We start from the raw sequence: 26,391 nt of genomic DNA on the forward strand, positions 1-26,391 counted from the left end.
CAACAGAAAAAAATATTTATAGTTCTAAACATGTTTAGGGTGTTTTTGACTCACCTTTTGTCTCTCCACAATGTTATTTCTTTCTTTACAATGGGCCGTTACATTACATGCAAATTGTCAGTTATGCAAATTAGGCTATGACGTCATTTAGCGACTTCTAGCGACTTTCAGGACAGCCAATAGCTACTTTCCTTACTGAGGAGTTGGCAACACTGCTTGTACTGTCCAGCATCATAGCAGCAAAATGATAATCTGGTTGCTGTATCGTGCTGAACAAATTTGCTCTGTCAAGGGGAGGCCTATGGGTATAAGGCTCTTCTTGATAATCTGATTCATTTATTTATTTACTTTGAATCATGGAATCTATGTAATCTTGCTGGACCCAACTGGAAGGGACAGAAAAAGAAGGAAGACAGCAAAAAGAAGCAAAAGGGAAAGAAGAAAGAAGAGGAGACAAAAACATCACAGACAAAAGCAACGACCCTTCAATCCACACCATCACCAGACAACAAACTGGTACACCTGTACATGAACACACCAGAAAATTTCCTACAACTTTTACAAAAGCAGAAACACACACACAGAAAGAACAGAGCTGCTAGTCATTAAGAGTTCTTAAATAATAACCAAATCAAATAGACATATCACAAAAGTAGCACAACAATGACCAGATACTATCTCACAGGAAAAAAAGAGAAATGATCTTTTAGTGTACAAACCCACTGGACACCTCGGTGCTGTGTCAGCATGCAGAGGATGAGGAATGAGGAGGGGTCAGAGATGAGTGTGATCCTGCAAATGTGAGGGTTCAGTCGTACAAGAATTTGAATGTTTTATGAATAATTTTACTCTTACCTGGGATAAAATAAAATATTTAGATAAAAAGAAAATTTCTTGGTAAATCATGTATTCCATTATGCACCTGTTGATTATAGAAATTAAAGTAAAAGCAACAGACAGAGGATAAAGGAGAAATGGAATTCATGATGAAGGAAAAGGAGGATGACCTTGATCTGAATACGGAGTTCTATCCTCCCCCAGCAGGTTCCCAGCCACCTACATAGGTGGAGGTCACAGCAGCCCAAGTTTTACAACCTCCTGCATCTGAACCTCCTCCGTTAGATAGATGAACATAGCTGCCAAATAGATCCTATAGCAATGCTTAAATTTCTTTTTACAATGGTCACAAAAGTCAGTAAAAATAATCTGCAGCTGTGGAAAGAAGAGGTAAAATATTTAGGCCACATTCTAAGTGCTGAAGACAAACACATTGGCCTTGAAAGGAAACAAGCCGTCTTAAAAGCTCCACAGCCGGCTACTAAAAAACAGGTGTTGTTTTCATTATGCTGAACTCAATAAGCCACTGACTGCTCTTATCTATGATGAACACAAAGCAATGACATTTAAATTAAAATGGACTCCAGAAGCTGAAGAAGCCTTTACGCATCTCAAACCTGTTCTGACTGGTAGCACAGTACTGGCTCTTCCAGACTACAAAAAAAAAAGTTTATTCAGACTGTTGACTCTAAAGATGGACACATGACTTCAGTATTGTTGCAGTCTTACGGAGACAAATTAGGACCAGTAGCTTTAACTGAAGCCTGTAAATTAGCAAAAGGACAAACAGTGACCATCTATACTGACAGCCAATATGCTTTTCCACTATCCATGTTTTTGTACAACAATGGAAAAATAGAGGAATGATGACATCTACTGGGAAGCTGGTCCATCATGCAAATTTATTATTGGCAATAAAACTTCCAAAACAACTTCCTATTTGTTGTTTCTAAGAAAAATGCTCTTAGAAACAACAATCAACCTACAAGTGCTAAAAGAAATGCAACAAGCATCCCCAAGAAAATGTGGACAGAAAAAGGCTGTACACAGCAGGATGACATCTATAAATGACCTGAGGGGAAATATTTCCTCCCCCCAAAACATAAAAAAATATTGAGCAATACTGAGCCATGGGCCATGCCATGTCTCAATGATAATAATAGAATAATGTCCTCCATCCTTAGTTCTATTTGATTAGATGTGATTGAGTTTAACCAATGTAAAAGGAGTAATACAACCAGATATGATGATGGTTTCTACAAAAGGAGGACAGAGAGGACAGGGTGGATGGCAAAACAGCAAGAGAAAGACTGGAGCAGGACAAAGGTGTTACACTTGTGGAAATTTGGGACACTGGTTATGAGATTGTCATGGTTTAGAGCAAGCAGCAAGTGAAGGAAGACACAGGAAGTGATGAAGGGCAGAGGAAAGTAGAAGAAGATTTTAAACTTCTTACAGCAAATAAGGACCCACAAATAACATTGTTGGTTTCAGGCCAGCCAGTAACTTTCCTGTAAGATTCAGGAGCAACACATACAGCAATAAACAGAACACTTAAAGACATGAAGTTCTTATATCTTTGTTTTAGTTCGCTGTGCTAATGGAAATCTGCAAAAGGAGAAACTGACGCAGTCACTCAAAGTAACTGATCCTAACACTAGAAAATACATGTAGACTTTCACTGGACAAAAAGACCTAAGATCCGGAGAGATCCAAGAGGATACAAGTCTCCGTATCCGCGGCATATCCTGACTGTTTCCAGGGATATAAGGGGAGATCGGTCTGTAACAGATCCTATTATAGGATACCCTCTGTATACACATCTATAGCAAATCCTAGTATAGGATATGCCGCGGATACACATCTGTGATAGATCCTAGCATTGTATACCCTCCATATACACAACTTTAAGAAATCCTAGTGTATGATATTCTCCGTATACACATCTCTCGCAGATCCTACGTCATATTCTCCGCATTCGTACCTGTGACAGATCCTATGAGATATCCTCCATACATACGTCTGGAACAAATCCCATAACCCAACTCATACACAACTTAATTTTGCCCTCTCTGGTGACCCTCGTCTATTTTTACCCCTTTAAATGACAGTTTGTTTGAATGACTTATTTACTAATTATTCACTTTTTTATGTAAAACAAATATAACATTTGGAGTTTTGGATATGTCTAAGATTAGCAAAAAACTGACAGTGCACTGTCAGCTAAGAAGAAAACTGTTTTACAAAAACTCCTTTGAACGTAATTTTACCTTCAACTAGAAGCTGTGCGCTAGCAGTGACCACACCAACGTCATTCTCCGCAGTGCAGGTGTACCTCCCAGCATCCTCTGCTGTCACATAATGGATCTGAAGGGTCTGGTCCAGGTTTATAAGATACCTGAACGCATACAGAAAACAACAAAAGAGAACGAACTGCTAATTCCAATCAAATATCACATCATCTTGTAAATGTATCAGTTCTCAACTACTGAACTATTTCAGTTTTTCGTAGAACATAAAAGATGTCTGAGAATATATATTTTATCCAGACAATGAATTTCTTCAGCTCAGGGGGGTCCCACATGTATGGGAAGCACCACACTGGGAGTACATCTGTGATTACAGTATATGAGGTTGCTGAGGATATTTACTGATGGCAGCATGAAGTCCTGTGCATACAGGGATTTCTATTTAATCAGTGAAGTATTGAAGTATCCTTATAGGAGCCAAATATTGTAGATGTACCCAGTAGGGGGCACTGTATTGTTACCTGGAAAGGTAATAGACAAGGGTATATAAGAGGAAGACGTCATTACGTTAGCAGGTGTTTTGACCCGGAAGGGCAAAAAGGTTTTTGACAGCAGTGGCGCGAGTTAACAAAACTGTATTGTCTGTCCTGAAATGCATGATTGCAGAATAAATAGAAAAGGTCTGCATAGCAATTAGAAGTGGACATTTATTATTGGTTTAATGACAGCGACAAGGCTCGTCAACCACCATCGAGTCAAACATTCTCAGTGCTCTGCAATAGACTTAGCTCCTTTAACAATCCTATTGCCCTTTTAAAAGTGCATTGTTAGACTGATTGCAGCTAAGTAAAACAATTAACTCCCACAGTCTTAAATCAAGTAAGATCAATCTGAAAGGAGACATATTTCATGCATCACTCTGCCTGCCGTTGGGCAGCGACCCCTGCTCTCTGCTCCAGACCACAGCAGGTGGAGGGTCACCTTTAGCTTGGCAGTAGAAGTAGGCCGACTCTCCCGTTCTGACTGAAACATTTTCTGGTTTCAGCACTAAAATGGGCTTGGCTGCAGTAAAACAAAAGCAAATACAATGGAAACGACTTTTTTTTCCCATTCCCTTCTCTGAGTAATATGTATGCATAGTTATACTGTATACCAACCCATTATTTGTTTTCATCGCATCGTCTTACGTAAGATCACTTTACCACAATATAAAAAAACAGAAACTCTGCATAAGCCTGTATGATATCTGGGAGCTGTTGTGCATGTCTTGTCGGGGCAGTGAAACTTGTTGTTAAAACAGTGTGAATGTTGTCTCACCCAGCACAGAGAGTCGAGCCGCCCTGCTCTCTCTCACCCCCACGATGTTTTTGGCCACGCAGACATAAGCACCTGAGTGGTCCTTCTCTGCAGGAGCGACGATAAGCTTCCCTTTCAGCTCCTGCAGCACAAACACAATGCATACCAGAGAGAGAGAAGAAATAGGTCCCACAGTTAACAAGAGGTTTATCAGGAGCATGTCTTTATTTCTGGCTTTGAGCAGCAGGTGTAGCGTGTTAGAGTGTGTTGTAAAAGCAGGTATGTAAACACAATGATGTGGGGAAAAGACAAGTTGTTCTTTATGCTTAACCCTCACGGGTCTGAGCCTATTTTGGTCGTCAAACACTTTTGATTTTTCCTTTAAATACCAAATCAAAATTGTTTACCATCTGTTTTTTTTCTTCACCTTCACCTGAATGATCTGATAATTAAAAAAGTCACAGAACTTTATCAAAGTAGGATCAGCTGATTCAACCGCTTTTTTCCATAATGAAATGACAAAAAATAAAAATCTGGTTATTCATCTACACTCTAATACAATAAGTATTTTTGTGTTATCAAGTTTCAACGATCATATATCTGGTTTTACATCAACATAAAAATATAATAAAAATTAGGAGAAAGTTTAAAGTCTGCGCTTCTGATTGAAGTTACTGCAGCTTTTTATCATGATGGCGCTTTGGAAAGTGATCTGATCATAGACCTCTGAGGGTTAAATAATAGGCAAATTATGTTTTAATACAAGACAGCAGTCAAATATAATTAGTATGTAACAGTAGTAGAAAATAACATCACTGCAGTTTTACCAACATGTGGTTTATTTATGACCTCAGCCACCTCATGCGTTACTAAAATTGCCAGCTGAAAAAGATTTTTCCTCTGCCATCCATGATGTCTCTGCACTTTCACTCGTGACACCGATACTTAACAAAGATGAGTTGAGCTGGTTAGAAATGCTTTTGCTTGGTTTTATTTTTAGTTTAGTTTGACTTGAGATGCTTTCTTAAGTGGCTCTCAGTACTCGGGTATTTAATTCTGAAATGTGAAACATGTTAGTAATAATGGGTCTCTAATTATGAGTCTTTTTCTTTTAGAAATATTTTGGACTGGTCTCTATGTGTAGTGTAGCTTAGGTGAAATGTCACTATTATTTCCTGAAGTCTCAAATGCACCACTGGGTGTGACCTCTCTGACTGTATGACACTCAGCTGTGGTTTGCTGGAGGATGCCAGAGATGACTAATGAAATGTTGCTGAACTACAAGAAAAGACTTTTAAGAGCTTTGTGTTGAGTCCGGCTTTCATTTTAAGATTTCCATCTTTTTAAATGAACCGGGTTATCTCTAAATCAGGCTGGAGCCGCTGTCCTAGGAGGTCATGGACAGGCCTGTCAATTACGATGAAGTGTAAACACCACCGGGCTGAAGCTGCTAGAATAAACAACCTTGTAGGTTAGTTGACCTTTCTGTTATTTCTTTCTGCTATGAAATTAGCCCCAGCTGACTTTTTGTTCCTCTTGTTGCAACACAGCATGTTCCACTGCATCATAACATAGATTAAACTAACTTTAATCAGGTACAAGTCTTAAAGGGCTCAATAAGGTGATCATAAGGGAGGGCTTACAGTGTAGTGATGGTCAGGGCTGTTGATGGGCAGACCATCTTTCTTCCAGATGACATTAGGTTCTGGGTGTCCCATTGGAGGAGCACAGTTTAAGACGGCAACGTCGCCCTCTGCTACCACCACATCACTGGGCTGCACAACGAACTCTTCCTGTAAAACTGCAAAGAAACACAGTAACAGTCTGAATCAGAGCTACAGGGTATGGTCTGATCCGGAGGGGTGAATATCTGGTGCCAAAGATTTCTATCTGGGTGCCTGTCAAACCGTCAGCCAGGTTGAAGTACACCCTGTTGTTTGTTTTTATTCTCTGACACATTTATAAAAAACATGTATGACTTACATGTTGCAAAACATCAAACACACCTGCAGCTGACTGTCTGCTCTCTCGCTTTGGTATCAACCTTTCCTGTCATGTATAGATCTAATTTCCTTTAAACTAAGGTACAACTCTGCACAGCCTCTTATGCAGCTTGCACCATAAAAGCCAACTAAATTTCCTTGTGATGCCATTTAATTACCAGCCACAAAGACGGGCAGTTAAACCGCTGACACCAGGATGACTTCTGTTTTATTTTGAGTGTGTGCGAAAAATAAGAACAGTTGCATTCAACTTCTATCATTCTTCTTTAGCTCTGTAAACATATAATGGTACAATTCTTCCTTCCTGTCCATATGCACATATGGTATATAATGAAAAATCATGTTTTCTTTTATGATCTGTATGGCTAGTTTTAGTTATACAGTACAGTAATTGTTTATGCATCTGTACTGTAATTTATCTTCCTTGAAAGTACTCTGACATTAACATAATTGCTACTGTGTGCTTAACCAAACCTGTGTGCCATTTCACCACAGTTATGAGTAACGTTCTTGGTTTAGTTTGTGTTCTAGATTAATCCCTGCGTTCCCCAGCAGAGCTTCAGGAGACTAGACAGTGGAGAGGAGTTAGAGGATGCCGTTACTGAACTTTTTATATCCACAAAAGGTGTGTCACTGGATGCAAACGTTTAAATACTTGTTAAGTATCATAACTGAAGTGTAACAGTAACCTAAATCACAAAATCAAACATATTTTAGCAGATAAAGTTTAAGTTGTAGGTTATAATGCAACAAAACATGAGGAGGGGATACTTTCAGAAGCTGCATTAAAAGACTGGATTTAAATAAAATAGACCCTGAAACTGTTACAATCTGTCCTGCCACTCCCCTGATTCTCCAGCACTCCCCTGATCCTCCACACCTGTTCCTGATCCGCTCATCGTAATCTAGTCAACCTGCCACACCTGTCTTCCTTTGTTCCCCAGTCCTTTATATACCCCACCAGTTCAGTCTCTCATTGTCGGACCTTAAACCACACACCTCAAGGACTCACTCCCGTTCCGTCTCCAGATTCCTCACGTCCCTGTTGGTAATTGTATGTGTGTCTGCAATATTCCATTCTGTAAATAAATCTATTGAACATCCTCCTGTCTTCCTGGAGTCCAAGTGTAACAGAAACACAAGAAAGTGGCTTCATACAGCAAAAATCTAATTTATTTTCTTTTTCAAAGTTAAATCTATAAGAAAAATTCATTAAATGGAACAGGGAAATAAGATCCTCAGAGATGTTTTTCCAGTAGTCAGGCAAACGGCTCTTTTTGTGCTTTGAGAAAACTATGTTCAGAGGTTAATCACAGCTTTACCATCCAGAAGTGCACCCACACCTGAGTCTCACCTGCGATAAACAGTGATGCACTGCAACTGACGGCCTTGCCGACACTGTTCCTGGCAACACAAGCGTAGACGCCTTCATGTGACTGGCCCCACCTGCCTCCCCCCCACGCTGAGAAAGAAGAGGCTCCCCTCTGACAGAACCATGGGTTGCAGCTGCCCGTCTCCTTTCCCCGTCTCCAGAGGATGACCGTTATGCAGCCAGTCAATGCTTGGTTTTGGGACGCCGTCCACTCGGCAGGAGAGTGTGGCAGGATTCCCAACTCTCACCACCACATCAGATGGGTGGTGGACTATACGGGGAGGCATCTCCTCTGTCTGGACTCTGGAACCTGAGGAGAAAATAGAAATAATACAGACTTCAAATAGTTTCTAAGTGTATATGTTACTACAGGAAATGTGTAGGATTTGAGCTAATTCCTTTATGGATGAGAGATTGCAATGTAAATATAGGAAGATACAGTATTTTCTTTATATGTTAACCACACCCAAACACTGAGCCTCAGGACAATGCCTCACCACCTCCGAGTTCATGTAAGTGGCAAAAGAAGACGTACAACAAACATGTTTAAGCCCTGCCACCAACAAACAATTTCTATTTGCAGCCGGCTACAGTGGAATGCCATTGTTTGAACTTCCCATAAGGTTAGATGACCACATTGAAGGAAACGGGAAGACTGATCAGTTTCCTGACATGAGAGGAAGCTGGAAAGTCTCCTCCAATAACAGCACAGCAACTTTTTTCCTTCATCAACTCAGACAAAATTCAAAATGATGTTTCACACACTTTGTGATAAAAAGGCATTTGATGCTGCCTCCAGTCTTTTTTTATTTATTTTTTTTTTATTTTTTTATTTTATTTTTTTTTGCTGCCTCCAGTCTGAAGCATTGGATACGAACTTAATTCATTAACTCAGAAACCCGTGCAAACTTGTTATTTCATTCAGATTCCGTCCTAGATTTATTTTTGTGTATTAAACAGTCAGATGATAAGAATAGCTCAGGTCTGGAGATATAATCAGCTGCAAACACATTTATGATAGAAAATAAATGAAATATGATACTCATCCACCCAAATATTCTATAGACTACGAGGTTAATTTAGTATGGCTCAAAATTGTTCTAAACTACAGGTAATGTCTAAGGTCATTGTCACGAGTCGTATTTGGTTTTAATATTTATGCATATTAGAGGCCAGCTGTCTTGAAAGTACCTGGTTCTCAGACTCCCGTTAAAAAGAAGCAGCCTCCTACGCAAAACTGAGTTCATACTTTTTATTTTCCCAAAAGTCCTCATGACATCATAACTCTGATTTTAATGCTGATGGTTGTTTTAAAAATGAATCCACAGTTTGACCCTAGCCCTAAAAGATTAGCTTTTTGGTCCAATCAGGTTTCATGGTTTACTCTCCAGCTCCATCCTCCAGTTTAAATTAATACTGACATCAACCAGAACGCTGGGCAAGCTTCTTGGAGAAGAATCCTCCTGTTTTCACACATAATTTGTGCAACAAAAAGATTTGGACAACTTAAACATCCCTAGATGTTGCCGCTTAGCCACTGATCTCTTTTTTAAAAACATTTGACGAACTGCATTACAAGATACTGATGCACAACCTGAAATAGGTGGTGTGAAAAGGGCTGTATTGATACTGTTTGTTTTCACGGAAGCTAAACACAGAGCGCACATATCTACAAATGAAACATTAAAAATGGGCATCATATTCACAACATTCAATACCAAGTTATTTCCAGTAGCAGTAAAGGAATTTTTTTCATCACATAGTGGAGTTTGGTGCAATACAGTTCAACTGTGCACAGATCTTTTAAGGTTTTATCCTCACTGCAGACACTAATCCCTTGGTGACGATGGGATTAATTTTATTAACACCCTTATGAGAGACTGCAATGACACTTAGCATCTTTTAGAAGATTTTATGAACATATCTGGGTCTGTAAGTCTTATTCGTAAAGGTTCATTTTTACCTCCAGACATTACGGAATTTCCATTGTGTCAAAATTAACTTTAACATTAATGACTGTGTTCACACTGTAAAGGAAAACTAGGTAAGTTTACCTATTGATACAACTCAAGCCCACATAGAGCCAAGTCTTCATGAACAAGGGAGCTTGTGTGCCGTTTGCTTAAAAACCTATGAACGATTACAGATTAAGTGAAAATGAATTGCCATCATATATAACTGAAGTTTATGTTCACACACTTAACAAAGACAGGATTCTGCTTTAAAATTCTAGCACATTATGCTTTTATTTATCCATCCATCCTTAAGATTTATAAACCTGTTGTCAGATAACAATTTTGTCTTTTTACCTTTTTTACACTGGTCAAGGGTGGGGTCAAAGATGGGGTGGGGCACGGGCTACTCCTTAAAATCTGACTGCCCCACCAAGATAAATAAACTTTATTGTCTGTCCCAAATGGTGACAGAAATTCTTCTTTGACAGGCTCAAAAGTTCACATTTAAATTATTTTAAAACAAACAAAACATTTAAAAGAAATGTTTCAAGCCATTTAAAACACAAAAATAAGGATAAAAGGAAGAAAAAGCAGCTGACGGTATGCCTATTTGATCTTGTTCAGGATAGATATGGCAGAGGGAATGAGATTTTTATGTAGGCAACTTTCTGGGCCAGTGGGACTTCATTTTGTCTGCCTGAAGGTAGCAACTGAAAGGAGGTGTAGAGTGGGTTGGAGGGGTCCTCAATGATTAAGGTGGCTTACCTGGTCAGAGAGTAGCTGTACAATTCAGACAGGTATTTGGGGTTAGTTGATTACTTTACTGTCCTGACTGATAACACGGTTGAGTTTTTAATGTTTGGTGAGGTGGCTGAACCAGGAGGAAATGTTGAAGGTGAGTATGGATTCAATCAGTGATTTGTACACCAGAGTTAAAACATCCTTGCTGACGCAGAAAGCTCTGATTTTCCTGAAGAGGATGAGGTGCTACTGGGCTTCTTCGTAAACTGTGTCAGCTTGTTGTTTGAAGAAAAGGTGTCAGCTTCAATGGGATCTCGCCATACACCGGCGCCGATTTAAAGGCATATAAAAGCCTCGATGCTTATCAGTTTTTCGTTGCTGGCTGGGTGACATTGACGCGGTGCTACTGCACTAATGGCGGAAATTACCTGATCATGGGAAAGGTAAGACATCAGCTAATGTTACCAATCCACAACACATTGGCTAACAAAATGTAGTTGTAATTTAATATACTTGTATGTCACGGACCCAGAAATATTATTAAACACGATCAAACACATCAGAAACAATCTACTGATCATACTTATTAAACTATTGTCAGAATGTTGTAATTATGTCATACTAGACCTAACATAATATAATCATGGCTTTTCTGTAATTACAGGTTCATCATAGTCAATCACTGTCTGAAACCCAACTTAAGCCATGGGTATCTGTAAAGAAGGATGGGACTGTTTTATGCGGCCACTGTACTTGCAAAGCAGGCCTGGGTGAGGTGTGCTCCCACATTACAGCCTTGCTATATGCTTTAGAGTCAGCAGTTAAACACATGGAGGATAAAAGCTGCACTGATGGGCCCAGACAGTGGGGACATCCTTCTGTGAAAACAGGAAAAGCTCTGTTTGAAGAAGGATCAGGAATTGATTTCTCAAATCCTGCAAAGCGTCGTTCATGTTTGGGCGAAAAAAGCCCCTCTGGTCGATCAGCAAAAAAAGCCACCAAAGAAGAAACAGACCAATTCTACAGTGACCTGGACAAGGCATCCCAAAAGATGACTGAGAAAAGTGGTCTCCTACGTATTCTACCTCAGTACTGTAATCAATTTAAACCGAAAGTGGTATCTCTGGGTCTACCACAGCCTCTGACAGAGTTATACAGTCCTGAGCACTGGAAGCTGTCCCAGCCTGACCTCATGAAAAAATGTGACACTGTCTTCAACGACATGAAAATCACACCAGAACAGGTACACCCATCAGTTTATATCCCAAATGACCACACTTCATATCAATGTGCAGTGTCATTCATTTCATATTTAATTTTTATTTGAATGTTATAGGCAGTAAAAATTGAGGAAGAAGCGCGACAACAGGGAAAGTGTAGGCTCTGGTACAAAATGAGAGCTGGTAGGGTGACAGCCTCCAGGTTCAAGGCAGCTGCCAGGACAGACCCTGCAAATCCATCCAAGTCCCTGATAAGGCAGATCTGTTACCCCGACTTATGCAGGTTTTCTTCTGTAGCTACAAGGCATGTGTGACTCCAAATGACACAAAAGAGTAAAGAAAATAGTTAGTTGGACAGGTGTTCATCAGTGGGTAACTGTAAAAATATAATGACATCTTCTGTTTCTGATTTAGTGAATTAACATGTTTTTTTTCCTGTTTGTCAGTTGGGGATGTGAACACGAACAAAATGCCAGAGAGACATACAAGTCTTTAGCTTCACAACAGCATCAAGGCCTGAGTGTTTGTGACTCAGGTCTGCACATTGACCCTTCACGTCCCCACCTCGGAGCATCTCCAGACGGCTTGGTTTCCTGCACCTGTTGTGGCAGTGGTGTCTTGGAGATCAAGTGCCCACACTGTGCCAAAGACACTGGAGTCCTTAGTGCAGCTGAAAACCAGCATTTCTACATTCAGAACATTGATGACCGATATGAACTTAACAGGGAACACCAGTACTACTACCAAGTGCAAGCCCAGTTGTTTGTGACTAACAAGAAGTATTGTGATTTTATGGTCTGGTCTGCATCTGACTGCTTCTTACAGAGAATTTTGCCTGATGCTGAGCTTTTTACAGAAGCAAACCAAAAAGTTGAAACCTTTTTTAAGTCAGGAATTTTGCCAGAGTTGTTAGCTAAAAAGTATACCTATCCACATGGTCAGACATCAGAGAGTATCCATCAGGCCACAGATGACTAAGTATGTGTTCTTGTCAGTGGCAGTTGTCAATCAAATGTGTTTATATTTATTTTATTCTGTGGAGGAATCAATTTAGATTTTATACATCCGTTAATGTTGTGATGTGTAAATACTTTACAAGTCCAGACACCTTGATTTAACTCTTTTTGAATGAAAATGATCTGGATGATGGAGAATCTTCATTGACGATGTGTAAATAAATACAAATAAGAGCAATCTGTTTCATTTGAAATTATTTTAATAGATTTGTAAACATGTACTATGTACAGCCTGTGTGACACTGTTAAATATCATTGTGGTCTGAAAATGAAATGACCATGTATCTATCTTTTGCATCAGATGAACTGATTTAAAAATCATTACATGACAATGTTGTTGTAAAATCCCTAAGAACCAGAGAAAATGAGTGATATGAACTCTTCACTCTGATGATTTCATTCTATATATTGTGGCTTAAAATTATTCAATCAACTGGCACCACTGAGGGACAGAGATTGGTAAGAGCACATGCCACTCTGACTGTTTTGTCCAGAGTGGTGTAGTCTGTACCATCCTTGGATGTAATAGGACTGTAATAGGCACAGGTCCCTGCAACATCTTACATTTTTTTCGAGCTTGGCCAATTACTCTTTCCACATGTATGCGGACAGCTGCCAGCTTTCGTGAGTCCTCAAGTTCCACAGCACCCAGCTGTTTTTTGCCTCGTGTAAAGGCTGGTGTTTCCACCCTTGCACAGTATAGCCCCACCTGATCCTGAATGGTAAAACCCCTGTCAGCCAGGATCAAGTCTCCTGGGAGGAGTTTGTCCAAAAAACCACTGTTCACAGTGATATGCCAGTCAGTTGTCCGCCCACCCAGCCCTTAGATATAAAAGATATCACCCCTTGAGGTGTAATGCCAATTAGGTACTTCATAGTGTTATGTGACTTATATTGTGAGTATGTTTGTGCTCTTGCCTTTAAATCCTTTGGTTTTTCAGTATTTATCTCAAAACAGTCAATGATTGCCATGCATCTTTTAAAAGACTTACGAAAGCACATTGGCAGGGAGATCTGCACATTTTCACGCTCAGGCCATACCACAGAAACAGGCACAAGTCGTTCATTTAAAATATTAATAACATTTGTAAAAACTTTAGAAACTGTAGATGTGTGTGCCCCAATTAAATATGACAAAAATGTAAATGACACATTAAGTTTAAGTTTAAGGAATGTCAACATCAGTTGCTGAAAGCATGTCAAATTTGACATGTTACTGAGTGATGGCTTCATAAAACTGAAAACTGCCATCAGCACCTGAAAATTAGGCAAGCCAGTCAGAGCCTTCACCTTCTCATCTTTGTTTTCAAAACTGTTTTGTTCAAACAGGTCTAAACACCTGATTTTCTCCTTGAGTTCAGTGTTCTCTTTCTGCAGTTGCTGACACTCAAAAAGTAAGGATGATATGTCTTCAGATGACATCTCAGTCTGACACATCACACTGCTGGATAATGAGGCTTGGCAGTCACCAATGACAGCATCTTCATCAGCAATCCCATCTTCATGGCCATCATCTTGTAGGCCTATTGATAGTGTATCCTTGTCCATAGACAGTTGTTTTGCTGCTTGCCTGTGTTCTCCCTCCTGCCTCTTCCTCTTCTTCATTGCTTCCCTCCGCTGAAAATTATTAAGATTGGTAATTGCTTTTCTCTTCTGTGGTGACTTGGTGTGTGCAAAAACTGTTGGCACATAATTTGGAGACAAAGGATTGTCACTTTTCTGACCTGGAATAAGAGATCATAGATAGTTATTTGTCAGCTGCTCTCCAGATCATTGCACTGGCCATATCAAGCTGTTCTCTCTTAGTGTATACCCACAGTATCTCCTGAAAGCTCACTGATAGGGTTCATCCAGTTACTCTATAGTTATTACCACAATATTTTATATTTTAACACAATGAAAATTTGAATATGCAGTGGTGGAACATGTTGTTTAATGTGTGCACTGATAAGTGGTAGCTCATGAAGTTAGCAGTAAGTAACTAGCATAAGTAGTTGGCTAGGCTAAAGGTGGGCTATCTACATATAATTAATTGCACATATACTAACTTAGCATTGTCGTTTTTTACGGTCTCTATCATAAATGTGATTTAGAAACAAGTATATACACACTAAACTCACCATTTAAAAAATGTTCGCTGCATAGTCTTGACAGAGCAGTTGGTTCCCAACTTTTACGATTTATAGCTGCGATCCACTGGCGTCTTCGCTCTGGATTTTTAGGAATCCTGTAAAAGGAAATCCCTGGCTTGTGGCCTTGTCTGTTGGTGCAGCCCACAGCACAACACGAAATTACCATTTTTACTTTTTATTAGGTAAACAACATTTCCTATAAGACGTCTTCCACTGAAAGTCCAGCATCAACGCGCATGTGCGGAAGTGACGTAACGTGCAAATCGCCTATATAGGCATCAAAAGAATCAACATTTAAATTTGCAGTTTCATTTCATCCCAGCACGTAATTTAGTTTATTTACAAAAAGATGCCGTGATTTTTTTTTTAAATAAATACATTTAAAAGCTTTTGTTTACTTACCAGACAGAAAAAGTCCAAATACTGTCATGAAGATGTTGAAGACCTCACATTTGTTCATGATGAACAGCAGCGGAATCATAATAAACTTTTAAGCTAACAAGCTGCTAAGCTAAACGTTTACAGCTTAACTATATTATTTCATTTATCCCGATATTTCAATTTAACTTTTTTTCTTTGTAGAGGAGAATTTTCCTTATTAAATGTTGCTCGATAGTAAAATTGCGCCCCAAACTGAGACAGTCCGCCGCACCAACGGCTGCGGAAGCGCGGAAACAACACTTACTTCCTCTTTGATGACTTATCAAAATAAAATACATTCACTGAAGAGGTGAGTTATCAGACGCAAAGCTCATAAAATAAATAGATTAGTTTGATTTTAAATAGTTGAAGTGCTATATATAATTGGGTTTAACTGAATTGTCAACAGAGTAGCATTGGGTTTTTGTTTGTTTTCTTTGTTTTACTTTTCGCTAGTTCTCGGGATTTAGGTTTGAAGGCAGAAGTGAATTAAGCTTCCGTTCTTTGAACAGATGCAAAAGTTCCAGTTTTTCGAGCCGGTGCCGTTATATTATTATAAAATTACGTTTGTGTTTATTAGTTTTAATTCTCTCTCTCGTTTTTATTTATTTATTTGTTTATTTATTGTTTCCAAGGAGAAAAAAAAATCCAGTTTATATTCTGGAGTTGGGTGTAAACTTCTTTCAGGGGATTGGCAAAACACACTTTGGGTTGGACATTTATTCACTATCAGTTTATTTATTTATTTATTTTTAAATCTGCTTTTAGCTAGCTTCTGTCGACTTCAAGTGATCTTCCTCTTTGTAAAATATACTAAGAAAATTAGAAAATCTACTGCATATTGATTTACTGGTGTGAAAAAAGGCAAAATTTGCAGGAGAACCACTGAGTTCAATGAAAGAGAAGAAACTTAACATAAAATATAATTAGATTCTGTATTAAAGTAAGCAAAGTAAACACAAATAGCTGAGGTGACTGTATTGACTTTTTGTTTTTTAAAAATTTGCTGTAAAATTTCTGCCGTTTCGTTTGTTGTTGTGGCAGCAGCCCTGTCAACACTACATTCAGGCAGGAAGTTCTCTGCATGTCCTTTTCTTTTCTCAACAATAGAAGGAAATTGTACATCTTAGCTTGTCCACAGAGCAGTTAAGCTTTTAGTTTGTCGCAGAGTGACGACTACTTAAAGGCTAGTATTTTCACCCAAATGTCCCATAAATCTTCTGGGACAAGATTTCATGTTCCACTAAAGAATAGGCATGGGCTGAGTCTTGGTGCTGTTCTTTGTCCTCATTTATGTTATTTCTATAACTATTGCAAATCTCACAGTTCTTAGGGAAGCAGTGGAGAATAACCACACCATGGGAGAAACCTGTGGAGCTGGCTGGCTGCGGGCTCCTGGCAGCAAATCTTTTAATCCTAATCGAAATAATATTTCTGCTCTTTATTCAGTTTGTTTCATATATCACACCTTGTCTTGGCAGTATGATTACTAAGATGGTGTCTGGATCAGTAACCAAACCACTGCTCCATGAACATCGAGACATTTACCTGCAACTCCTGAAAAGTGACGACAACAACTAAATGTTGATGGCCAACTTTCCTTTGAGGTAGACGATTCGGAACTGGGGGAGGAAACGTCACACTCGTTGGGGTGACAGCAAAATATGAACAAGATGTGGAAACTGAAGACGATGCTTCTGAAAGAGGGATGACTTTGATAGTGCCTCTCTGCTGGAGCTTACGTGTGTTGGTGAGATTCATGAATTCATTGTCAAAACGTGGGTCCAAAAATTGAATTCACACATTTGACGTCAGCCCACACTGACAATGGACTTCTTTCACAAGTTCCTCAACTGAGTCTGGGCACCTATTTAAAAAGGCCAACCTTTGGCTGGTGTTGTCCAGAAGGACAACTTTCAAGAGAAAAGGCTCGTTCATTCTTCTCACTCTGTAAAATAAAAAAGAGGGCATATAATAAGACTAAAAAAATGTTTATTATTATTATTATTATTAACAAACCATGCAAAATCTAAACAATAATAACTACAAAGACCCACAGAACACAGACAAACAGGGTTGGGCAATGACTTATTTTTACAGATATAAAAGGTTAAATAATTGTACCGACAAGAAATTGTCTTTCACAGGAATGAACAAAAAGGCTGATTTAAAATGGGATAAAAGCTGAGGACTCATTTTGTGCAACTGTGCAGCACAATTTATCAACACAGTACGGTCTCACGTGTGACAAAGCATAGTGACGGAGGGGCAGCAGAGATGAAGAGACCATTAAAAAACAAGCGGCTTTTGTTAGGTAGTAAAGTTTCATCAGAAGAAAGTCTTTCAGAGCCTTTCGTGCTCCACACACTGCATTACAATGACAAAGCGCAGCAGGAGCTAACAAGGATAAGCAAAAGTTACAAGGGATAAGCCATCAAATGGAGAAGGGCAGATTTAAGAATAGAGGACCACTTCTCTCTACCCTACACCCCAAAGGAGATGCTGCTTCCTGCCCTGCAACTATAATATATTGCCCTGCAATAATAACAATCCCTCATGAGAGGGATCAAATTGGATTGGATGAAGGTAATGCAGTTGTTATATCCTTAACTAAATTGTCTTCAAGTTGAACCTTATGTTGATCAAGAACCTCTTTTACAACTCCACTGGAAACTGAGAGTGAAGCAGAGTTAAAAAATTGTTCAGCTCATATAAAAATGCATCAACAGCAATACCTGGGACATGCACCAAATATTCCAGCTGTAGCAAGGCTGTGGCAAGCTGCTGTTCAAAAAGGTCTATCGGCCGTCCTTGTGGATCTAACAAAGTCCTCATCCACTTCTTCCTCTTCCTGATAATCAACCAGTTCATCCTCAAAAGAAAATTAAGGCAAGGTGGTGCTTGTCACAACACATGGACATCATATCATTGTATCAGTATCATTGTCACCAGAACATTTAGGTTTGTTTATTTTAATTTATTCTGTTGAACCCTGACAGGACATGTCCTATATTTTGTTTTTCTCCACAGTGTCCAAAATAAAAATGTAAATCCAATATGTAAAAAAAAAAAAGATTATTAATTATTGATCACTGCGACCAGAAAGTGTATTTAAAAAAGGATGCAGGGGAGATCAGTTTCCTTCGTGGTCTGGTTCTCCAACAGGACAAACTCCCTAAAACTTCACTTTTTTTTTTTCTTTTTTTTTTTACCCTGTCCTGTCCAGCATCCTAACATACAGAACGATGGTCTGGGTGCCATATTTTGCTTGACAGATTTGCTCTACCAAGGGAGACATGTTATATACATGGCTACCCTTGATATTTTTATTATTTTTATTTTAATCTTATTTTCTTTTGTCTGTATATGTCAGTGCCGAACCTGACAGGGAGATAGAGGAAAAGGGAAAAAAGGGAGAAAAGGACAGGATTAAAATGTGTAAAAAAAACAGTTGTCTAGGCTGCCTAAAACACACCACAAAAAAAAAACAAAAAACAATATAAACTACCACAGTACTACATGATACATAAAGAAAAATAGGATAATGATTATATGAAAAAGTACAACAGTCATCCAACATACCTGCAGAGAAACGTACCAACACACAAACATCAGCTACATCTAGTCAGAAGCAGATGGAGAGGCGAGCACGTTTGTGAGCATGCACGTTTGTGAGCATGCACGTGTGGCCATGCAACAAGGAAGAAATGTGTGCTTGCAAGGGGGCCATGATCACACCGCAACTCAGTGGGGGACGGGGGAAGCTCGAGGCCCCAAAGGCCCAGCAGGTCCACAGAGCACTAAGCTCAGGACAGCCAAAGCAGACAAAGCAATGGCCCACTCAGACCAGAGCAGAGGGGCCCCCAGACTGGAGCCCCCTGGTGTTACACTTGGACTCCAGGAAGACAGGAGGATGTTCAACAGATTTATTTACAGAATGGAATGTTGCAGATACACATACTATTACCAATAGGGACGTGAGGAATCTGGAGACGGGACAGGAGTGAGTCCTTGAGGTGTGTGGTTTAAGGTCCGACCAGGAGTGACTGAACCGGTGGGGTATATAAAGGACTGGGGAATAAAGGAAGACAGGTGTGGCAGGTTGACTTGATTACTGATGGGGATCTGGAACTGGTGTGGAGGATCAGGGAAGTGATGAGTGAATGGAGGAGTGGCAGGACAGGGAAGTGCTGGAGTGACAGGACAGATTGTAACAGTACCCCCCCCTCCAGAAGGCCGGATTCCAGACGGCCTGGGAGGACGACAGGAGGGCGGTGAGGACAGGAGCTGGAGCCCTGGCGGACGACCACAAGGGGGAGACAAAACACCCAAAACTTCGGTGGGCGTCCAGGAGGACGGGAAAACCTGGACCGGATCCTTGGAGGACGCCCCGGAGGACGAGCAGACCAGGGCCGGGTCATGGAAGGAAGACGACCCGGAGGACGAGCAGACCAGGGCCGGGTCATGGAAGGAAGACGACCCGGAGGACGAGCAGACCAGGGCCGGGTCATGGAAGGAAGACGACCCGGAGGACGAGCAGACCAGGGCCGGGTCATGGAAGGAAGACGACCCGGAGGACGAGCAGACCAGGGCCGGGTCATGGAAGGAAGACGACCCGGAGGACGAGCAGACCAGGGCCGGGTCATGGAAGGAAGACGACCCGGAGGACGAGCAGACCAGGGCCGGGTCATGGAAGGAAGACGACCCGGAGGACGAGCAGACCAGGGCCGGGTCATGGAAGGAGGACGACCCGGAGGACGAGCAGACCAGGGCCGGGTCATGGAAGGAGGACGACCCGGAGGACGAGTAGGCCTGGGGCTAACCCCTGGCGGACGGGCATGCTCGGACCGGAGCTCTGGAGAACAGGTTGGCTGGATCACCGGACGCTGAGCAGGCACGGACCAGAGCACCGGCGGACGAGCAGACTGGATCTCTGGCGGCGGACGGGCAGACGGGATCTCTGGCGGTCGAGCTGACTGGAGCAGGATCTCTGGGAGGCGCGCTGACTGGAGCTGGATCTCTGGCTGGCGCGCTGACTGGAGCTGGATCTCTGGCTGGCGCGCTGACTGGAGCTCTGAGAGGTGTGCCGACTGAAGCTGGAATGCAGGGAGGCACACAGACTGAAGCTGGAGGGCAGAGAGGGGTGCAGACAGGAGCTCTGGAAGACAGAGACATGTTAATGATAATTCTGGTGGGCGACCGGGAGGTCGCACTGACTGGAGCTGAGTCTCTGGCGGGCGACGGGAAGGTCGCACTGACTGGAGCTGAGTCTCTGGCAGGCGACGGGAAGGTCGCACTGACTGGAGCTGAGTCTCTGGCGGGCGACGGGAAGGTCGCACTGACTGGAGCTGAGTCTCTGGCAGGCGACGGGAAGGTCGCACTGACTGGAGCTGAGTCTCTGGTGGGCGACGGGAAGGTCGCACTGACTGGAGCTGAGTCTCTGGTGGGCGACGGGAAGGTCGCACTGACTGGAGCTGAGTCTCTGGTGGGCGACGGGAAGGTCGCACTGACAGGAGCGGGAAACAGGAAGGACCCAGAGGCTGGAGAGGAGCGTACCACTTGGAGACCCCCTTGGAGACCGGAGCCACTGGCAGGAGAGGAGCGCAGAAACCATCTACCTCCTCGGAGACAGGAACTGACTGGCTGGACAGAACCAGGGGCTGGAGAGGAGCGTCTCGCTCTGAGACCCCCTCGGAGACTGCACCCACTGGCGGGAGAGGAGCGTCGAATCCTTCGACCTCCTCGGAGACTTGAGCTGACCTCGGACTGGTGAGCGCCGGACAGGACCGTTGCGCTGGTGTCGGAGGTAATGGTGCAGCCCGTGGAGCAGACGTCGGAGACCGAGCAGGAACAATCCGTGGCATCGGTGTATGACGTGGGAGATCCGGTGAAGACCGGGGAGCAGGCACGGGAGGCTGCAGGACAGGAACAGACCGGGGCTGTGGTGTCAGACGCAGAAGAGCCGGGACTGACCGTTGCTGTGGCGTCTGGCACTGTAGAGCCGGACCGGACTGGGAAGCAGGCGGAGAAGGCTGCAGGGCTGGTGCAGACCGGGGCTGTGGTGTAGGACGCTGTAGAGCCGGGACTGACCGTTGCTGTGGCGTCGGACACTGTAGAGCCGGGGCTGACCGGGGAGCAGGCGTCGGAGGAGGCAGAGCAGAACAGGACTGGGAAGCAGACATGGGAGTCTGTAGGACCGGGGCTGATCGTGGCTGTGGCGTCGGACGCTGTGGAGCCGGAACTGACCGTTGCTGGGGCGTCGGACGCTGTAGAGCCAGACAGGACCAGGGAACAGGCTCAGGGGACGTGAGCCTGGGAGCTGGCGGCGACACTGGGGACGTGAGCCTGGGAGCTGGCGGCGACACAGGGGACGTGAGCCTGGGAGCTGGAGGCGACACAGGGAACGTGAGCCTGGGAGCTGGAGGCGACACTGGGGACGTGAGCCTGGGAGCTGGAGGCGACACTGGGGACGTGAGCCTGGGAGCTGGACCTCTCCGGATCGCCAACCTGGAACCCTGGAATGGCGACCAGCCAGAGAAACTGCCCCTGAGAGAGATCATCAGATCCAGCCATTCTCTCATCTCAGCCTCAGTGGTGAAGGGAGGTCCAGTGTGGAGGAGTCCTTCCCTCGTTCTCCTTCCTCGGCTCATTCTGTTGTAGGTCGGACCTTCTGTTACACTTGGACTCCAGGAAGACAGGAGGATGTTCAACAGATTTATTTACAGAATGGAATGTTGCAGATACACATACTATTACCAATAGGGACGTGAGGAATCTGGAGACGGGACAGGAGTGAGTCCTTGAGGTGTGTGGTTTAAGGTCCGACCAGGAGTGACTGAACCGGTGGGGTATATAAAGGACTGGGGAATAAAGGAAGACAGGTGTGGCAGGTTGACTTGATTACTGATGGGGATCTGGAACTGGTGTGGAGGATCAGGGAAGTGATGAGTGAATGGAGGAGTGGCAGGACAGGGGAGTGCTGGAGTGACAGGACAGATTGTAACACCCGGCGCAATGGGGCAGGGGCACCGGGCAACACAGAGCGACGGTGAATAGGCTCAGCAGGCGCTGGGCGCCGCGGCGTGGGCCGCACCCCACTGGCCCAAGGGCCACCCATTTCCCCCAGCAGAGCCCCGCCCAGAAACCCAACGGGGCCCAACCACACCAGGCAAAACCACCGCTGGCCACGCCAATGCAACACCAAGGCTAGGCACCCCAGGGACAAGAACATGTCCCCATGAGCCCTAATCCCCCCCACTGCCCACCAGGACCCCCGCCGCCACCCTTCCCCCTACCCCTCCTTTCGTCCCTAAGGACACATCGTAATCCCAAGGGTACCTGCCCGGCATCGGATCAGCCCGACCCCGATGGCATGCCCAGGGCAACCAAGCCCCCCGAGTCCCAGGCAGGGTCTTTAAACCAGGTGGAGGGAGATTTCATAGGAATCATAGAAAACAAATAGTTGATTTTGGGTAGAACCATCATTTTTATAGTGGCAACTCTCCCCATGAGTTGAAATGGGTAGAGATTTCCAGCGAGCATCTTCTATAGTCTTAAGAACGTGGATGTGATTAAGTTTTGTTAGTTCTGAGAGCCTGGAGGGAATATTTACACCCAGGTATCTAATGTTACCTGATTGTAAGGTGATGTTGGGTAGATTCTGAAAGCTACAGTTGATGGGTAGAACTGTACTCTTAATGGAGTAGTCTGAGAGTGATGAGAATTTATTAATTAGTGAGATTGTTTCATATAGAGAGGTTTGTGAGTTCTGGAGGAATAGTAAAACATCATCAGCATAAAGACTTATTTTATGAATTATATTTTTGGACTGAATGCCTTTAATAGCTTGATTTTGTCTAATTGCAGCGGCTAGCGGTTCAATAAATATAGCAAAAAAGTGAGGGGGATAGTGGACAACCTTGTTGTTACAGTCTGTCCTGCCACTCCTCCAGCACTCCCCTGATTCTCCGGCACTCCCCTGATTCTCCACACCTGTCCCTGATCCCAGCTCTCCAATCCACCCAACCTGTCACACCTGTTCCCTATTGTCTCACTAGCCCTTATATACTCCACCAGTTCAGTCACTCCTTGTCGGACCTTAACCTACACATCAAGGACTCACTCCCTCTCCGTTCCTGGCTTCCGCAACCCCATTACCACTTCCAGTATTGGTATCAGTATGATCCTTCCTCTGAGTACTGTTCTGTAATAAAATAGTTAACCTGCTCTTGTCTCCTTGGAGTCCTGTGTAACAGAAGGTCCGACCAACTACAGAATGAGCCGAGGAAGGAGAATGAGAAATGGATTCCTCGACACTGGACCACCCTTTTCCACTGAGGCTGAGATGAGGAGATGGCTGGATCAAATGATAAGTCTTTGGGACAGTTTCTCTGGCGGGTCGCCATTCCAGGGTTCCAAGTTGGCAATCCGGCGAGGTCCAGCTCCCAGGCTCACGTCCCCAGTGTCGCCTCCAGCTCCCAGGCTCACGTCCCCTGTGTCGCCTCCAGCTCCCAGGCTCACGTCCACTGAGCTGACGTCTGCTCCGGCTCTACAGCGTCTGATGCCACAGCCACGATCAGCCCCGGCCCTATGGACTCCCATGTCTGCTTCCCCGTCCAGTTCTGCTCCGCAGCCTCCGACGCCTGCTCCCCGGTCAGCCCCGGCTCTACAGTGTCCGACGCCACAGCAACGGTCAGTCCCGGCTCTACAGCGTCCAACTCCACAGCCCCGGTTTGCTCCTGTCCAGCAGCCTCCCGTGCCTGCTCCCCGGTCTTCACCGGCTCTCCCACGTCCGACACCGATGCCATGAACTGGTCCTGCTCGGTCTCCGACGTCTACTCCACAGGCTGCTCCAATTCTACCTCCGACGCCAGCGCAACGGTCCTGCCCGGCGCTTACAAGTCCGAGGTCAGCTCAAGTCTCCGAGGAGGTCGACGGTTTCGACGCTTCTCTCCTGCCAGTGGGTCCAGCCTCCGAGGGGGTCTCAGAGCAAGACGCTCCTCTCCAGCCCCTGGTTCTGTCCAGCCTGTCAGCTCCTGTCTCCGAGGGGGTCTCAGAGCAAGACGCTCCTCTCCAGCCCCTGGTTCTGTCCAGCCTGTCAGCTCCTGTCTCCGAGGAGGTTTTTATTAAGGACGCTCCTCTCCAACCAGTGGCTCCAGTCTCCCAGGGGGTCTCCAAGCGGGACGCTCCTCTCAAGCCTCTGGGTCCTTTCTGTTCCCTGCTCCAGTCCGTGCGACCTCCCGGTCGCCCGCCAGAGACTCAGCTCCAGTCCGTGCGACCTCCCGGTCGCCCGCCAGAGACTCAGCTCCAGTCCGTGCGACCTCCCGGTCGCCCGCCAGAATTATTATTAACATGTCTCTGTCTTTCAGAGCTCCTGTCTGCGCCCCTCTCTGCGCTCCAGCTTCAGTCGGCACACCTCTCAGAGCTCCAGTCAGCGCGCCTGCCAGAGATCCAGCTCCAGTCAGCGCGCCTGCCAGAGATCGAGCTCCTGTCAGCGCGCCTGCCAGAGATCCAGCTCATGTCTGCGCGCCTGCCAGACATCCAGCTCCAGCCAGTGCATCCCTCGTGTAGCGTTTAGCGTCATTAAACATTAAAGATGTTTAATAAAATGATTGATTTTAATAGTTTCTTGGAATTATGTTATTTTCCTCGGGGGCACCACCACACAGGTAGCTTTATCCTAACCTAATGGCTGTGTGGACACCATTAGAGAACTAAATTAATTTAATAAATTAATTAAATCAAGCTAGTCAAATCATCAGTTATCAATCAGTCTCAGGACGCTACTAATGGGAATTCTTACATCGAAGGGACCCATAACATGGTTCAAAGGAGAAATTCACAATAACAGGCCAGTTTAGGATAAATATGAAATATTTATTACTAAACTAATAATGCATACAGGAAAAGGAAATATGTACAAAGGACTCCGCATGGGAAAATGAATAAAACATTGTAAAATGCAGAATATGGAGTTCAAACCAAAATCTTATTTCAATGTGTCAGAATGAATGAAATGTAAGCAAGAAATGAACAAAAGTTAATTAACCTGCAGTGTTAATTAAACTAAGGTTCAGGACTGAAAAAGATCTCTAAATCCTAAAAGAAAAAGAGGGAAAACTGAATCTCATCTGTTTAACTGGAGGTTTAACTAAGATGTAGAAGTACTAAGGTCACTGTCAGACAACCAACTATTCTGGGAGCAGATAAGCAGAGAATTGATCCGAGCAGGATTCGTCCGGTTCTGTTTGGATCGAGCCGACTTACGACCGTTGTGGTGACTATGAAGTTGGCACAGGTGGTTTGGATCCTGAGCGACTTCCAGAAGGCCAGAAGATGCGTCACGTGGTGGTCCGAAGGTTTGGATCAGGCAGCTCTGCGGTCGCGGACTCTCCCGCGGCTCGGCTGGTGGTATCAATGATGGACAGTGAATGACTTGGGGTGATATAGCAAAGATGAAAAGGTCCAGCTTTAGGTCAGTCCAGAAACTCTGTAGGATCTATTTAGGATCTATATTAAAAGTCCAAAAGATAAAAACTCAAGAAAAGCGAAGTATTAGCTGGAAAAAAAGGAATGAACTAACAGAGTTACTCAGTCCAAAAAAGGGAACAAAATGGATCGTGCATCTTAATGCAGGCACTAACTTAGAATCGGGTGATGTGCTTCATATCACTACAAACTTAATTCTCTGGTAGCATTTCTCCCTTTCTCTCTGGCGTTCAGGCCAAGTGTCCTAACTTTGGAAGAGAGCCATGTCTGGAGAGGATGGGTTGACTTGGAGAGAGCCTCCAAGAGCAGAGAACTTGAAGTCAACTTGAAGCAGCGAGGACCAAAAAGGGAAGAGCAACAAAAAGGAAGAACAGAACTAACTAAACTCTTTGTTCTGAGTTCAAAAAGTGTTAGTTTTGGAGACCCACTCCATGGTGTGACCATTATCTTGACCAATAACAGTCTTGTGGGCTGGTTTTGGGTCAGATAGCAGATACAGAGGGGCTGGCCTGATCATTTTGTAAAGAGTTATCAAATTAAACATTTTGTGAATATATCTATATATCCAAGTTATTAAATCCTTAAATGAGACATCATTAAAATCCAGTGAATCATCGAAAAGACAAGAAAATACTAAAAAGGTTATATCTCACACAAACACA

The 26,391-nt window shown here is 43.6% G+C and overlaps 2 protein-coding genes across 3 annotated transcripts; one reads left to right on the top strand and one right to left on the bottom strand.

Moving 5' to 3' along the window:
• Positions 1 to 12,894: 12,894 nt before the first annotated feature.
• LOC121643965 (THAP domain-containing protein 1-like) lies at positions 12,895 to 15,023 on the bottom strand. 2 transcript variants are annotated; one of them, XM_041991622.1, is made up of 2 exons: positions 14,810 to 15,023; positions 12,895 to 14,368 (listed from the first exon to the last, which is right to left on the bottom strand). In XM_041991622.1, the coding sequence occupies exons 1-2, from the start codon at positions 14,985 to 14,987 to the stop codon at positions 13,473 to 13,475; spliced, it is 1,074 nt and encodes a 357-aa protein (XP_041847556.1). In that variant the 5' UTR covers positions 14,988 to 15,023; the 3' UTR covers positions 12,895 to 13,472. The 2 variants fall into 2 exon arrangements, with proteins under 2 accessions (XP_041847556.1, XP_041847555.1); XM_041991621.1 differs by having other exon boundaries at positions 12,895 to 14,413.
• Positions 15,024 to 22,255: 7,232 nt separating this feature from the next.
• LOC121644302 (keratin-associated protein 5-5-like) lies at positions 22,256 to 26,014 on the top strand. Its single transcript, XM_041992166.1, has 4 exons — positions 22,256 to 22,289; positions 23,991 to 24,148; positions 24,610 to 24,807; positions 25,964 to 26,014. Exons 1-4 carry the CDS (start codon positions 22,256 to 22,258, stop codon positions 26,012 to 26,014), a joined length of 441 nt encoding a protein of 146 aa, XP_041848100.1.
• The last annotated feature ends 377 nt before the right edge of the window (positions 26,015 to 26,391 follow it).

Source organism: Melanotaenia boesemani, chromosome 8 (assembly GCF_017639745.1).
Source record: "Melanotaenia boesemani isolate fMelBoe1 chromosome 8, fMelBoe1.pri, whole genome shotgun sequence".
Classification (NCBI taxonomy): domain Eukaryota; kingdom Metazoa; phylum Chordata; class Actinopteri; order Atheriniformes; family Melanotaeniidae; genus Melanotaenia; species Melanotaenia boesemani.

Excerpts from the sequence above, each read along its gene's own strand:
- LOC121643965 (XM_041991621.1), bottom strand. The coding sequence starts at position 14,987 with ATGGTAATTTCGTGTTGTGCTGTGGGCTGCACCAACAGACAAGGCCAC. Across the intron at positions 14,414-14,809 it reads CAGCGAACATTTTTTAAATG|GTCAGAAAAGTGACAATCCT; the intron begins GTGAGTTTAGTG and ends CTCTTATTCCAG.
- LOC121644302 (XM_041992166.1), top strand. The coding sequence starts at position 22,256 with ATGGGGCAGGGGCACCGGGCAACACAGAGCGACG. Across the intron at positions 24,149-24,609 it reads CCGGCGCTTACAAGTCCGAG|AGCTCCTGTCTGCGCCCCTC; the intron begins GTCAGCTCAAGT and ends TCTGTCTTTCAG. Across the intron at positions 24,808-25,963 it reads CCAGCCAGTGCATCCCTCGT|GCCAAGTGTCCTAACTTTGG; the intron begins GTAGCGTTTAGC and ends TCTGGCGTTCAG.